The following is a 12,887-nucleotide window of genomic DNA, read 5'->3' as shown; positions in this document are numbered from 1 at the left end:
ACACACACACACACACAGACACACAAACATACCTGTTTATCCTCTACATTCTTTTAAGCAGAAGATACTATTCTTTATTCTGTGCTCAAATAACAGTTAATGTCCTGTAGACATCCCTAATTTCATTGTAATCTCTGTTTTCCTTATTTGACTATAAATTTCTTGAAGCCAAATCATGTATGTTATTCACTTTGATAGCCCTGGCATCGAACATGGTGTCTGTTATCCAGTAAGTATGAATAAAGGTTGAATGCCCACAACAGGTAAATAAATAAAAGAAATGGTGTGTATCAGAGAGGGGTACAAAGGACAGGGAGAAGACATAATGAAACAGAGTTTGAATGTAAAGCTAAAATCAAAGAAACTGACAGTTCAGTTTGAGACTGGAAAAAAAGAGCAGAGGAAGTGTCTTGAGTATCAGGATATCTAATACAGTGAGTATAACCTCTTCTACAGAAGGTCAGAGCAAGGGAAACATGACCAGATCTTCCAAAGAAGTGAAGTTCATGTAAAATTTAAACACATTTTCACACCTGTGTGTGTTTGTGTGTATGTGCACATGTGTATGGGCATGGTGAGCCTTTTTTTTAAATTGAATTTTAGGTTTTGGGGTACATTTGAAGAACATGCAAGATAGTTGCATAGGTACACACATGGCAGTGTGATTTGCTGCCTTCCTCTCCTTCACCTATATCTGGCATTTCTCCCCATGCTATCTCTCTCCAACTCCCCACCCCCCACTGTCCCTCCCCCATTTCCCCCCAACAGACCCCAGTGTGTAGTGCTCCCCTCCCTGTATCCATGTGTTCTCATTGTTCAACACCCACCTATGAGTGAGAACATGTGGTGTTTGATTTTCTGCTCTTGTGTCAGTTTGCTGAGAATGATGGTTTCCAGGTTCATCTATATCCCTACAAAGGACACAAACTCATTGTTTTTGATGGCTGCATAATATTCCATGGTGTATATGCACCCCATTTTCCCTGTCCAGTCTATCATCGATGGGCATTTGGGTTGGTTCCAGGTCTTTGCTGTTGTAAACAGTGCTGCAATGAACATTCGTGTGCATGTGTCCTTACAGTAGAATGATTTATAATCCTTTGGCTATATACCCAGTAACGGGATTGCTGGGTCAAATGGAATTTCTATTTCTAGGTCCTTAAGGCATTGCCACATTGTCTTCCACAATGTTTGAACTAATTTACACTCCCACCAACAGTGTAAAAGTGTTCCTATTTATCCACATCCTCTCCAGCATCTGTTGTCTCTAGATTTTTTAATGATCGCCATTCGAACTGGTGTGAGATGGTATCTCAGTGTAGTTTTGATTTGCATTTCTCTAATGACCAGTGTTGATGAGCATTTTTTCATTGGCCTCAAAACATAAAACCTAACACCATAAAAACCCTAGAAGAAAGTCTAGGCAAAACCATTAGGACATGGGCGTAGACAAGGACTTCATGACCAAAACACCGAAAGCATTGGCAACAAAAGCCAAAACAGACAAACGGCACCTAACCAAACTCCACAGCTTCTGCATGGCAAAAGAAACAGTCATTTGAGTGAATTGGCAACCAACAGAAAGGGAAAAAATTTTTGCAGTCTACCCATCTGACAAAGGGCTGATATCCAGAATTTACAAAGAACTAAAACAGATTTACAAGAAAAAAACAAGCCCATTCAAAAGCGGGCGAAGGATATGAACAGACACTTTACAAAAGAGGCTTAACATTTATACTGAAACAATTGGTCTTATTTTGAAATAGGGAAATAAGTATGAACTGGTTTTCTCTTCATAACAGGCAAATATTCCTGGTTAACATTCGTTCATTCATTAGTTTTGTTTGAATACTGGTAGGGAGAAAGTGGAGTTCAAATTTGGGTTTATGTCTGTCATTGTTGACTTATTCTGTGTTTAATGGAAAAAACAACAAAATAAGTATTAAAATGTGCACTCAAAGATTTTATTTTGAAGCCAGCTACTTTCATACACCCTGAGACTTCATTATGGGATTTGCCTTTATGCACTAATGAGTAAAACACATGGGATGAATGACTAGCACCTGTGATAAGAGTCTGTGCACCACAACAAATCAGTTAACTCCTGTTGACAATTAAGGGGTAGAAGAAAAAGTTATATCCTTTGCTTCATTGTGATCCATCGAATCATCATCCTGCCTAGTTTTCTGGGATATGTCTATGACTATTTGACTAGTCTAGTAAATGGTAATTAACAGCCCTGTGCTTTTGTTGAAGTCAATATCAGGCAAATCAAGAGATCCCCAATGAACACACACCTTAAATGACAGTGAAATAATTTTTTTGAAACAAATATTCATTACTTTAAATGTTTACATGTAGGAAACTAAAGTTTGCTTTTTGATAATGGTTAGGTTTTTCATGTTATCATTAGAATCAACTTTCCAATTACTATTGCTCCCTTGTTTCCTAAGAAATCAATGGTTCTTCATATCCAGGGTCATGAGTCATCTTTGAGGACACGCCGATTTATCAATGTAACTGTGAGGCAGGAACAGCACACTCTAGAAGAAACAAACTAAGTTCGGTCTTCAAACTTCACTCTGGTTCAAGATACATGTATATATGCCATTTTTTTCCAACTGTATACATAGAATTCTTCACTAATCCAAGATAAGTAGAGCAGATCACTAGGTTCTTCAAATAATTGCAATTTATCAGCCTAGTATTTATTCTACTCTCTATAATAAAATTCTGTATAAATTAAGGCTTTTAAATTCAGTTAAAGCCATGAGTCCATAGTGATGGTATCCTATGGAATTTGATTCAACAATACATGTTTAATATATCTTTTAAGAGGAAAAAGAATTTTAAGATCACCAGGAGAAAACGCAGAGCATAAGACATTCACTGGAACTAGTCACATGTGTAAATGCCCTTTACCGAGTCAATACTAATCAAGAGACTAGTGATTTTGGCAGAAATTGTTTCCACTTAGGAGGGAGGCAAGCCGGGTTCTAGTGTCCTCAGCACAGGCACGAACTCAGCATAATGCCAGGCAAACCAAGCAAGTCATTTGACTTCCCAGAGTGTCATTCCCTCCATTGACAAAATGGGAAGATGGAACCAATTGATTTCTCATGTTTAACTATTTTCATATCCAGTGAACTCTCAGCTTGTCAGCTACTCAACTGCCATCTGCCTTTCCTCTCTGTCTTCCATCACCATGAAGATGACCTCCCACGTGTATCTCATGACTGGCTGAGGTTTCCTTCTACCACTCTTGACAGCATACTCAACACAGTACAGAGATAAGACGCACAAGGCAAGATTAAGCAAGGCCAGCCAGCACGCTCACCCGGGGAAGTCAGACTTAGTCTGTATCCACCGCAGCACAGCAGTGAGCACAGCCAGGCAGAACTCCACCACAGTACAAATCAGCATCAGAGACAGAGTTCCCTGAAAGTCAAGAAATAAAAAATTGGTGGTGCTTGGGTCAGCCAAAGCCTTCACGCCTGGTTGAGAGGTGACCATAAAGATGAAGACCACCTCAACTATTAGAGCAGGTGTCCCCAAACTTTTTACACAGGGGGCCAGTTCACTGTCCCTCAGACTGTTGGAGGGCCGCCACATACTGTGCTCCTCTCACTGACCACCAGTGAAAGAGATGCCCCTTCCTGAAGTGTGACGGGGAGCCGGATAAAGGCCTCAGGGGGCCACATGCGGCCTGCGGGGCGTAATTTGGGGACACCTGCATTAGAGACTGAAGTAAGGACACGTCAGGAAAGCAAAACTGCTCCTCCCACACCTCACAATTATCTAAATTCAACCCTTTCACTCATTCATTTCCTTGAGAGAAGGGAAGATGAGTAGTAACTAAATCAACTAATCCACTTCATACAATTGTTTCTTACTTCTTTGAGACATCGATAGTTCTAATGACATTATTCAGTCAGTAAGAAAGCAGAGTGGTGCAATAACTCCCAGGACTAAGAATCAGGAGCTACATTCTAGTCTCACCTTTACTGCTTAGTAGCTGTGTAAGCCTGGATGAGTCTCTCTCTTTCTGTAGGTCCTGTTTCCTTGTTTATCAAATATGCAGACTAACATTTCTTTCTGAGGGATTTGTGAGGATCAAGGAGGTTTTGGCTGTGTAAGCCCTTTGTAAAATTCAGTACTGACATCCCTGTCTACATATCTGAACCCCTCTGGATGTGTTTTATTTTTGTTGTTTTTGTCTTTATTTTTGCTTTCTTTGGTGGCTTTAAGGCTTGGAAAAAACAATGAAGGTAGTAAACTGTCAGAATTGCTAATCATCAACACCAATTCGAAAGGATGGGTTCTACCATTTCTGTCCTGAGACATTCCTTGTGCAGAACTGGCCATCTGATAATAAAGATAGATAATCTGATCACATGAACTTCTATTTTGTGGTATTTACACACAGTTAAAGAGAAGATACACCTTGTGCCCATTATCTAGAAATAGTTCCAGCAAGCAAGCTCAACAGACTCTCTCTTATTTCTAATGTAAAATCATCCCATCATGAATTTATACTTTATCACTCCCAAATTTCTCTCCAGAATTTTTTTCAAGGTGGAATTGGCTGTGCCAGATGTTACTTTGTGCCAGTTACTGTCAGCCTCATTTGCTTGTACTTTTTCCGCATTATACCATTACCCTGGGAGCAAGGTCCACTTTATAATGAGTGCTGTGCAAGCACGATTTTGACCAAATATTTCTGTCTGTCCGTCTTCCCACTGAGTTCTTGGCTGATCTTATATTTATGATTGCGGGACAATAAATACTCTGCAACTGCTTTACTCTAATGTTGCCTGTTTTCCTTTCAATGTGTTGCTGACCATGCACATGCCCCTTAGTCTTTCAACTTCAGACATATATTATTTCTGTTAGCCAAACTTCATTGTTTTTCTTCTTCCAAAGAGAGAGAATTCTCCTGCATTCATTCTCAGTTACACTGTCTAATTCCCTACATTTCTTTTCTCCTGATTTCATATATCTCACTCCAGTTAGAACAAAAAGCAACAATAATGTTGCCTTCTCACCTAATTCGTATTATTCATTATTGTGATCATTAGAAGGAGCAGACTTTACCTTCTAATCCCCTATTTCCTATTCTCTATTTCCTAGTCTTTAGTCTGATGATTTTTTAGATGAAACTGACCCCCTACCACACACACATACCAGGTTTTTTTGTTGGCAGTTTCTGGTCACCTGAGTCTTTCTGCTCTATTTGCCAATCTGAATTCACCACTCTACGTACCAACATTCTCAGTTTGACAAACTCATAATTTATGCCTCTCCAAAATTAGTTTGATAATGAAGAAATTCTACAAAATATGCTTTGGTTTTTTTTTTTTTATCATCATGATTTGACATTTTCAATTCCACTCTATTAGTATGTAATCCCCTTGATTTCATCCATGTAGTCCCCCTTTGATTTACATAACCCTGGCCTTTCTCCAGATGCCAAAAGCAGAATTAGCAGAGAGATTTTCAAAGGAAGGAATAACAAGAAATCAAAGCTTTCAGAAGCCCCATAAAATTGGAACATCCCATCTATAAAATACTTACAGCCAGACTGGCTTTTTCTCTATGGCAGCAGTCCATGGTGTAAGGTGATTCATAATACTCATAATAAAGAAAACGTCTGCTCGCTACATCCAATGCATAGTTTTTGTCCCACTCACACTGCAGTGAGGCAGGATTTAATGCAGCCAGGTTGACAGACAGGATACTGAAACCCACCAGAGCAGACAGAGTGCTCAGAATGCTTCCAGCCAGGCTGCTGTGCACCTGAAAGAGAAATGCTGGGTAGGGATCATTCCCAATGACCTGTGAATCTCTCTTACCCTTTTTTGCCATTACACTGCAAGTTATTCCCTTATCTGTCTCCCTCAGGAAGTCTAGGAATGATCATTCATTGCTGTATGCTTCTTCAGTGTCCAGCAAAAATCTCTGAATCTCTAAGGTAAATCTTGGCTTAATGAATGAATATGTGAACTGATTCCCCTAAAGCAGGACTTCAGTGGTATGGTAGAGAATGTTACTCTCCTAAATTCTTTCTCTGCGACTGGTAGTATGGCCTCAACGAGGCTTGCCTGCAAAATTACTATGAGTGTGACCAAAAGCAAAGGTGGCAATGTACCAAATGCAGTTTCTCTCTTGGCCAACTCAGAAACCCCTCATGGAAGCATCAGCCACACAGAAAAGGTGGATGGTATATTAACATGGTGCAAAAGTAATTTCTGTTTTTGACACTACTTTCAATGGCAAAACCGCAATTACATTTGCACCAACCCAATAGTGCACTCTTGTGTGCCCACTGCCCCTCTCAAAAGCACACCTCTGAAACATGAGTGTGAAGGGATGGTTCTGAGTCTCAGGCAGGCCCTAGAACCCGGGCAGGCTATGACTGGCCACGTTTAGTGCAGCATGGGATGGCTGTGGACAGATGTCTAGGTGTAGGCCCAAGGACGGTGTCGTGTGTGGGAGGCAATGGGAGGTAGAAGAAAAGGTCTGGATTGGACGTCAAGAAACTGAGGTCACAGTATAGACTTGACTTAGCTTGTTCCTTTGGGTACTCAGTTTCTTGGTTTTATTTCTCACTCTGGTTCTCATTTCTACATTTATAAAGTAAAAGGAATAAATAAACTGATCTCAGAGTGACTTCCTTTCTACTCCAACTCACACAGAAAAGAGAATTGAGCTAAGAGCATTCTGAAAGCTGTAGTTATAGGTAGGCAGCCTCCAGGGCACACCCCACAGCTGTACAGTAGAGTGTTAGGTAATCCCACATGGGCACTTCTTTTTAGGAACTCACCAGTTGATGCTTTGGGACTCTGATTTCCCAACATAATGACTAAAGTGTATACTCCTGGGGCTTCTAGTAGCCAGTGGTAGTCCTGATGCCCAGAGTATGTATCTTAGAATAAGCTAGATTCACCTTGAGACGGCACTCTTCTGCAATCTCAGAAAGGGCTGGTACAATGTGTGACAAGAGGAGAACTCACTAAAGCCTGGAAATCTCTAGTGAGTCTGAGCCCACCCTGAGACCACAACCTGCATCCTTGAGCTTCCTGCATGTTCACTGTGGGATTGTTCTCTGGAGGAAGAGGCCCAGATATTTCCTCCTAGAAGTTTGAAAAGACTACCCTTGTGCTAGGCTATACTCTACTCAGTATTGTTGCCAATAGCCACATTGACTATTTATATTTAAAGTAAAATTAAGTAAAATTTTTATTCAGTTGCATTATCTATATTTCACATCATCAGTAGCCATATGTGATGGCAATATTGTACAGTACAACTGTTGTACATTTCCATCATTACACAAAGTTACATTTCATTTCCATTGTAGAAAGTTTGGAGTGTAACTCAGGGTTCCAAATAATAATCTCTAAATAGCAAAGAGGGAAAAAAAGAATTGGGACTTTTTCTTGATGGCTTTGGAAGCTTTTTGTAGCCAGAGTTTCCAAATTGAGTTTCTGTGCAATTAAATTATATGACATTCTCTCATATAATCTCCAACATCAACCCTTTGAGGGATATAGGATTGAGTGAAGATTTAATGAAACTTTACAGACAAGAAACACTTCTGGCTATAATCCAGCCTTTCTCCCCCTGCCACTTTCAACTCTAGTTTTTGCTGGAATAGGAGATAAAGGCAGGTAAAGCTTTTTTTTTTTTTTCTTAGCCAATACAAATGACTAAGGACAACTTTTAGGGTGCAAGACTTTATACTCAAACAAAACAAAAGTATTATCTTTCTGGTGAGATAGATGAAAGAATGAGACATAGTACCACACATAAGCAGCATGTTGACTCATTTTTTTTTCAAGGGTTGTAACACCTGGGCTTAAACAGTGAACCCCAACCAATAGACCTCTTTATAACACTGTCAGCTTCCTTGCCATTGAAAACCTAAACTTGAAGGCCAGTTATCACCAAAAGGGCATCATAAATAAGCAAGATTTTTCTGTGATAGAATCTTGGATACCGGCTGAAAGGATGTTATAATTCCCTGAATGCAGACTCTGATGTAAGGTACAATAATTGGAGAAATGTGCTCTGAACAAGGCTATGGAGCATCCAGGTGCAGCTACTAACTCTAACAACTAACTGCTCTGGAACTGAGTTTTCAGCTTTTCAAAGTAGGAAGACTGGCCCTAATGAGTTCTAAGTTTCATTTTGAACCACTGAATTGTGGGTTATAGTTCTCATACTCACCAAAAGCTTGGTTAACCTTTTCTCTGTGACAATTGATAGAATGCCAGAGATGACAAACTAAGATAAAAGAGAAAATGGTCAGGTGAGTTTCCATGTAAAGAGAAACTGCAAGGTCACTATCACAATGTTTATAGAAAACTCTCATGGGAAAAGCCCTGGGGGACAAATGATCAATGAGGCAAGATCCATTTAAAGACAGATTTATCCCGTTTGTCCATATAGTGTTCAGATAGCAACAGGAAAAAAAAAAAGCAGAAATATATCCAAATAAACAAAATGAAGACCTTAAAAGCCAGGAAATAACATTTGTTTTCTTAATGAAATGAGAAAATTTTGGTATAGGATGTTCTTTAGAGAATGACATGAAAGCAATGGTATGGAAAGAGAAAAGAAATGGAGAGAATCATGTGGTTTTCATACATTGTTATATTGATGTGATGCAGCACATTTGATTTATGTATGTTGAGCTATGATTGTATCCCTGGAATAAATCTCACTTGATTATAGGAAGTGATCCTTTTAACATGTGGTTGAATTCAGTTTGCCAGTATCTTGTTGAAGATTTTTGCATCAATGTTCATTAGGGATATTGATCTGGAGATTTCTTGTATGTTTTTGTCTACCTTTGACATCAAGATAATGCTAGCCTCATAAAATGAGTTTGGAAATACTCCCTCCTCTTCAGTTTTTTGGAAGACCAGAGAAATGTTACTAGGTCTTCTTGAAAAGAAAATAAAAGATGGGAAAAGCTAACAGATATGGAAGGTCAGAGACATGGATCTTACATTGCTGGCTCCCCAGTTTAAGATAAAATGGTCAATGAGAACAGAAGGAAAGACAAGAATGGATGGCAGAAAACCTTCAAGGCTGTGTTTACACAATCAAAGAAATTTTCATCTTCTAGAATATTCATGATCTACCAGATTTAGTGCCATTAAGGAACAGAAAATTATTTGGCAGTTAGAAAAAAGGGGGACAAAGTTCAAAGAAAAGTTGTGATTCCTGTGACCCAGGTATTTAATTATTTGTCTATATAAACAAACCCCAAGTCCTTAAAAATATGAATTAGATGCCCCTTCAAAGGTGGACTGTGCTTGGTGACTTGCTTTTAAAGAATGGATTATAGAAAAAGGAGGGAAAGAAGCAGTAACTTTATAGAGTAAAAACTTGGAAAACACTACCCCAAACACATGATCAAGGTAAAGTGTATCAGTGACGATAAGTTGGTAGCATGACCCTTGATGTGACTTGATGAAAATGGTGCTTTACCTCTGTTATCATCAGCCAAAAATTCACTCAAGTCTAAACATCAGAAAAATATCAGACAAACCCCAATTTAGGAACATGCTATAAAAATCTCATCCAGTACTACTCCAAACTATCAAAGTCCTCAAGGAAAAAGAAAATCTGAGCAAGTCTAAAGGAGCCTGAGACGTCATGACGAAATGTAATATAGTGTAATGTAATAGCCTTGCATGGATCTTGACACAGAAAAAAAGGTCATTTGGGAAAACCTTTGAGATCCAAATCCAAATGAAACTTTAGATAATAAAAGAGGAAAAATGGACAAGATAGTAAAAAAGGTGGACTTCTTGATGCATCAAATAAACAAATATAAAAAAGGAGCTAATAACAGGTACGGAGTTTCAGGAAGTTGAAAGAGAAGCTTAATTATGAGAAAGCCTCAATCTAAGAGAAAGCAGTTTTCTGAGAAAAAGACTACTAAGTCCTTTTGAAACCCTAGACCTGCAGCTATTTCAGAGGAATTTCCAGCCCATCCCTGGGACATAGACAAGTGCTCAGCCTTCCCTGGGCATCAGTCAATGCCGTGAAAGCATTTTCAAAAAGCTCAGAGGTGAAAGTTTCCGTTCCTCCATAATCCGCGCAAGCATCTGTGTGGTTTTTCTGTGAGTGTATGATGTCTTCCATTGATGCTCATTTTTTTTAATAGCAAAAGATCCTTCCCAACTTTATCCTAATTTATGGATGTTTTGTCACTAGCTTCATCACAGCTCAAGATGATTAGGTAAAAAACAAGATGATCTTTAAAAGAAATGCTTATTTGAGTCTGATAAGTTGATCAAAATCAGGCAACCCCTGTCATCCTACCCCACTGAGTCCTCCCTGAACTATACACACAGGAGAACAAATTTCACCATGGACTCCTCGCTCCTGGCAGACAGAACATAGCAAGGTGGCAGGTGGAGAGTTTAAGCTATTGGCATCTTCCTTCCCTCTTCTCCCATGCTTCCCTCTTCAGAAACTCTCCTCACCAACAAGGGTCCTATGAACGGGTAAGCAGACTTCAGCAGTGTAGAAATCACTTGTGTAAAATTTGGAGAGAAGGAAACAGATGCCAAAATGATTCCCAAGCTTAACACCTTCATACCACACGAGATCTGGATAATCTGTGGAAAGAGAAAGGGGGACTGAGGATTAAAACCTTGGCACTTGTAATGTAACCCTGCCAGGCCAGGTGCAGTGGCTCACGCCTGTAACCCCAGCACTTTGGGAGGCCGAGGCAGGCAGATCACCTGATCTCTTGATCTGCCTGCCTCAACCTCCCAAAGTGCTGGGATTAGAGGCATGAGCCACTGCACCTGGCCAGGAATAAATACTTTTAAGACAACCTCTTGTGCGAAAGTTCTGGGACAGCTTTCTCCAAGTGGCTTCTACCCTTAAGTCCTTCTGGCAAAACTTAAGGCTCTCGACACACAATGGATGTCCAATCCCAAAACATACATCATCCCTTCCGCCTTCCCCCAACCCACCTCCAGCATGTTCTGAATGAGATTTACCCCAATAACTTTGACTTTTGCCTGTAGACGTTTCTTCAGGCTATCCTGCCTCTGGTTGGTGGGTTTGGGTTTCTCTGCTTGGGAGAAGTTGGTGTCGTTTGATGGGAGCACTATGATGGTCTCGTCGGGAACAGATTGTGATGTCATGATGGTGCTGCCAACTATGGAAAAAAAAATAGATTTAGCTCTTAAAAAGTACAGAGCTCTCAGATTCTGGCTGCAAAACTGGTAAGTCAGTTTCTGCCAATTAGTTCAGACTTGGCCTGTCTGTTAGAAAAAGAAACTGGTAGTATGGAGCAGTGAAAACCACACAACCTTGGTTTCATAAGGATTTTTCCATAATGTTTGACACAATCCATTATAGATAATAAACATATCACAGGGTGGCAGCAGCATGAATCTTGAGAGGTCCCAATATCCAGAGGCAAATGGTCTCACAAAATTTGCAATATGCAGCAATCTCCCTTCCCCTAGTCTTACTGACAACAGCTATATTGCCATATATTTGATGAATGTTTTAGACTAATAAATGAACTCTGCTTATCTATTTTTGTCTAATATGATTTATTAGCATTCATTGTAGATACATCTATCATATTTTACTAGACATGCTCTTAATTCTTATCATGCAATGGTTTTAATCCTTACGACAGCTCTACATGTTAATAAGTTAGTACAAACATGTAATAAATAAGAAAATGCAAAATAAAGTTTTAAGTTATGAATGTGAATAATATACACATTGCATATATGCATGGCATAGAGCTAATTCTGAAGAAAGATTTGCAGTTACCCTTCTTATTCAACCCTGTTCACACAGCTGGGAAGTTCTAAAGCCAGTCTTGGGGCCCAGCTTTCCTTGAGTGTGAAGCCTCTGCATAAATCTCCAGATTATTCAACCTCTTCCTACTTTCCCACCTGGCAATGCCAGCATGTGTCTGAGTTTACTCAGGCTGGAGAAGTAGCTGCATGCAGTCATATGAAAACAAGTCTTGGAGTCATAAGACATGGGCTCGCGTCCTGGATCCTCCACTTGTTAACATAAGGACAAAGTTGGCTGTGGTATTTGTTGCTGAGCTCAGCTTGGATCTCTTTTCACTGCACCATTCTTAGCCCACAGACTGCCCTGTTTGCAAATGGCCTAAGAACATTTGAAGAGACAAGAGCTCTGCTCCCGTTAATTACACAACCTTAAGTAAGTGACTCATCAGGATCATGCAGTTAGAATACAGAAGAAACAGAGTTAAAACCAAATGCTCCTTCCATTTGCCCACTCCAAAATGCTCTAGTGTCTCTTAACTGCTGTCAAGGAGTTTCAAGTCAAATTACTCCTCCAACGAGGTTACAGCAAGGGAATGGTGAGACGAGAAAAGTCTTTCAGCATTACCTACCTGTGCTCTTTGGTTCCAGCTGAGTCCTCAGAAGCTTCCAGCAGGGAGCTGGACAGTGTCTGGGTTCTTAGTCCCACCAATGGTTTCTACATACGTTCATCTTCTGAAAGTCATCCGCCCTTCCTTATTCCAGTGTTTGCAGCTATACAGGATGTGATACTTAGAGGTTGTAGATTTGTGAAATGTGCCTGCCCTTCCTTTTCTGTAAACTTCTAGCAACTTCAGAAAAATCACGAAAAGAACCAACTTATGACTGTGAGAATTCATGAGCACAAAGATTTATGTGTGAATTGCCACTTTGAGACATTCAAGTTACCCTTTATTAGGCCAGTCTGGTCTTAGAGCCTCATTTTTCTAATTTGGTAAATAGAGGAGCAATACCAACATTGGAGAATTGTCACAAAGATGAGCAAAAATATTTATAAAAAGTCTATGCTGCTTTGAAGCTTTCAATAATATGTAACTAATA

General features: G+C 39.7%; 1 protein-coding gene across 3 annotated transcripts; it reads right to left on the bottom strand.

Annotated features, from left to right (window-relative positions):
* Nucleotides 1-1,583: 1,583 nt before the first annotated feature.
* LOC101041679 (membrane-spanning 4-domains subfamily A member 6A) lies at nt 1,584-12,543 on the bottom strand. Of its 3 annotated transcripts, XM_010335146.3 has the most exons (7): nt 12,419-12,543; nt 11,028-11,188; nt 10,503-10,637; nt 8,230-8,286; nt 5,575-5,796; nt 3,338-3,438; nt 1,584-2,543 (listed from the first exon to the last, which is right to left on the bottom strand). In XM_010335146.3, exons 2-7 carry the CDS (start codon nt 11,172-11,174, stop codon nt 2,480-2,482), a joined length of 726 nt encoding a protein of 241 aa, XP_010333448.2. In that variant the 5' UTR covers nt 11,175-11,188; nt 12,419-12,543; the 3' UTR covers nt 1,584-2,479. The 3 variants fall into 3 exon arrangements, with proteins under 3 accessions (XP_010333448.2, XP_074257643.1, XP_074257642.1); XM_074401542.1 differs by lacking the exon at nt 3,338-3,438; XM_074401541.1 differs by lacking the exon at nt 8,230-8,286.
* Nucleotides 12,544-12,887: the final 344 nt, after the last annotated feature.

The sequence above is a fragment of the Saimiri boliviensis genome, chromosome 6, assembly GCF_048565385.1.
Source record: "Saimiri boliviensis isolate mSaiBol1 chromosome 6, mSaiBol1.pri, whole genome shotgun sequence".
In the NCBI taxonomy this organism is placed as follows: Eukaryota; Metazoa; Chordata; class Mammalia; order Primates; family Cebidae; genus Saimiri; species Saimiri boliviensis.
Note: the sequence above shows the minus strand (reverse complement) of the source record. Positions and strands in the feature narration are given on the sequence as shown.

Coding starts and splice junctions, on each gene's coding strand:
- LOC101041679 (XM_010335146.3), bottom strand. CDS start 11,174: ATGACATCACAATCTGTTCCCGACGAGACCATCATAGTGCTCCCATCA. Junction 10,638..11,027: donor CAAAAGTCAAAGTTATTGGG/GTAAATCTCATT, acceptor CTCTTTCCACAG/ATTATCCAGATCTCGTGTGG. Junction 3,439..5,574: donor GAGAAAAAGCCAGTCTGGCT/GTAAGTATTTTA, acceptor CTTGACTTTCAG/GGAACTCTGTCTCTGATGCT.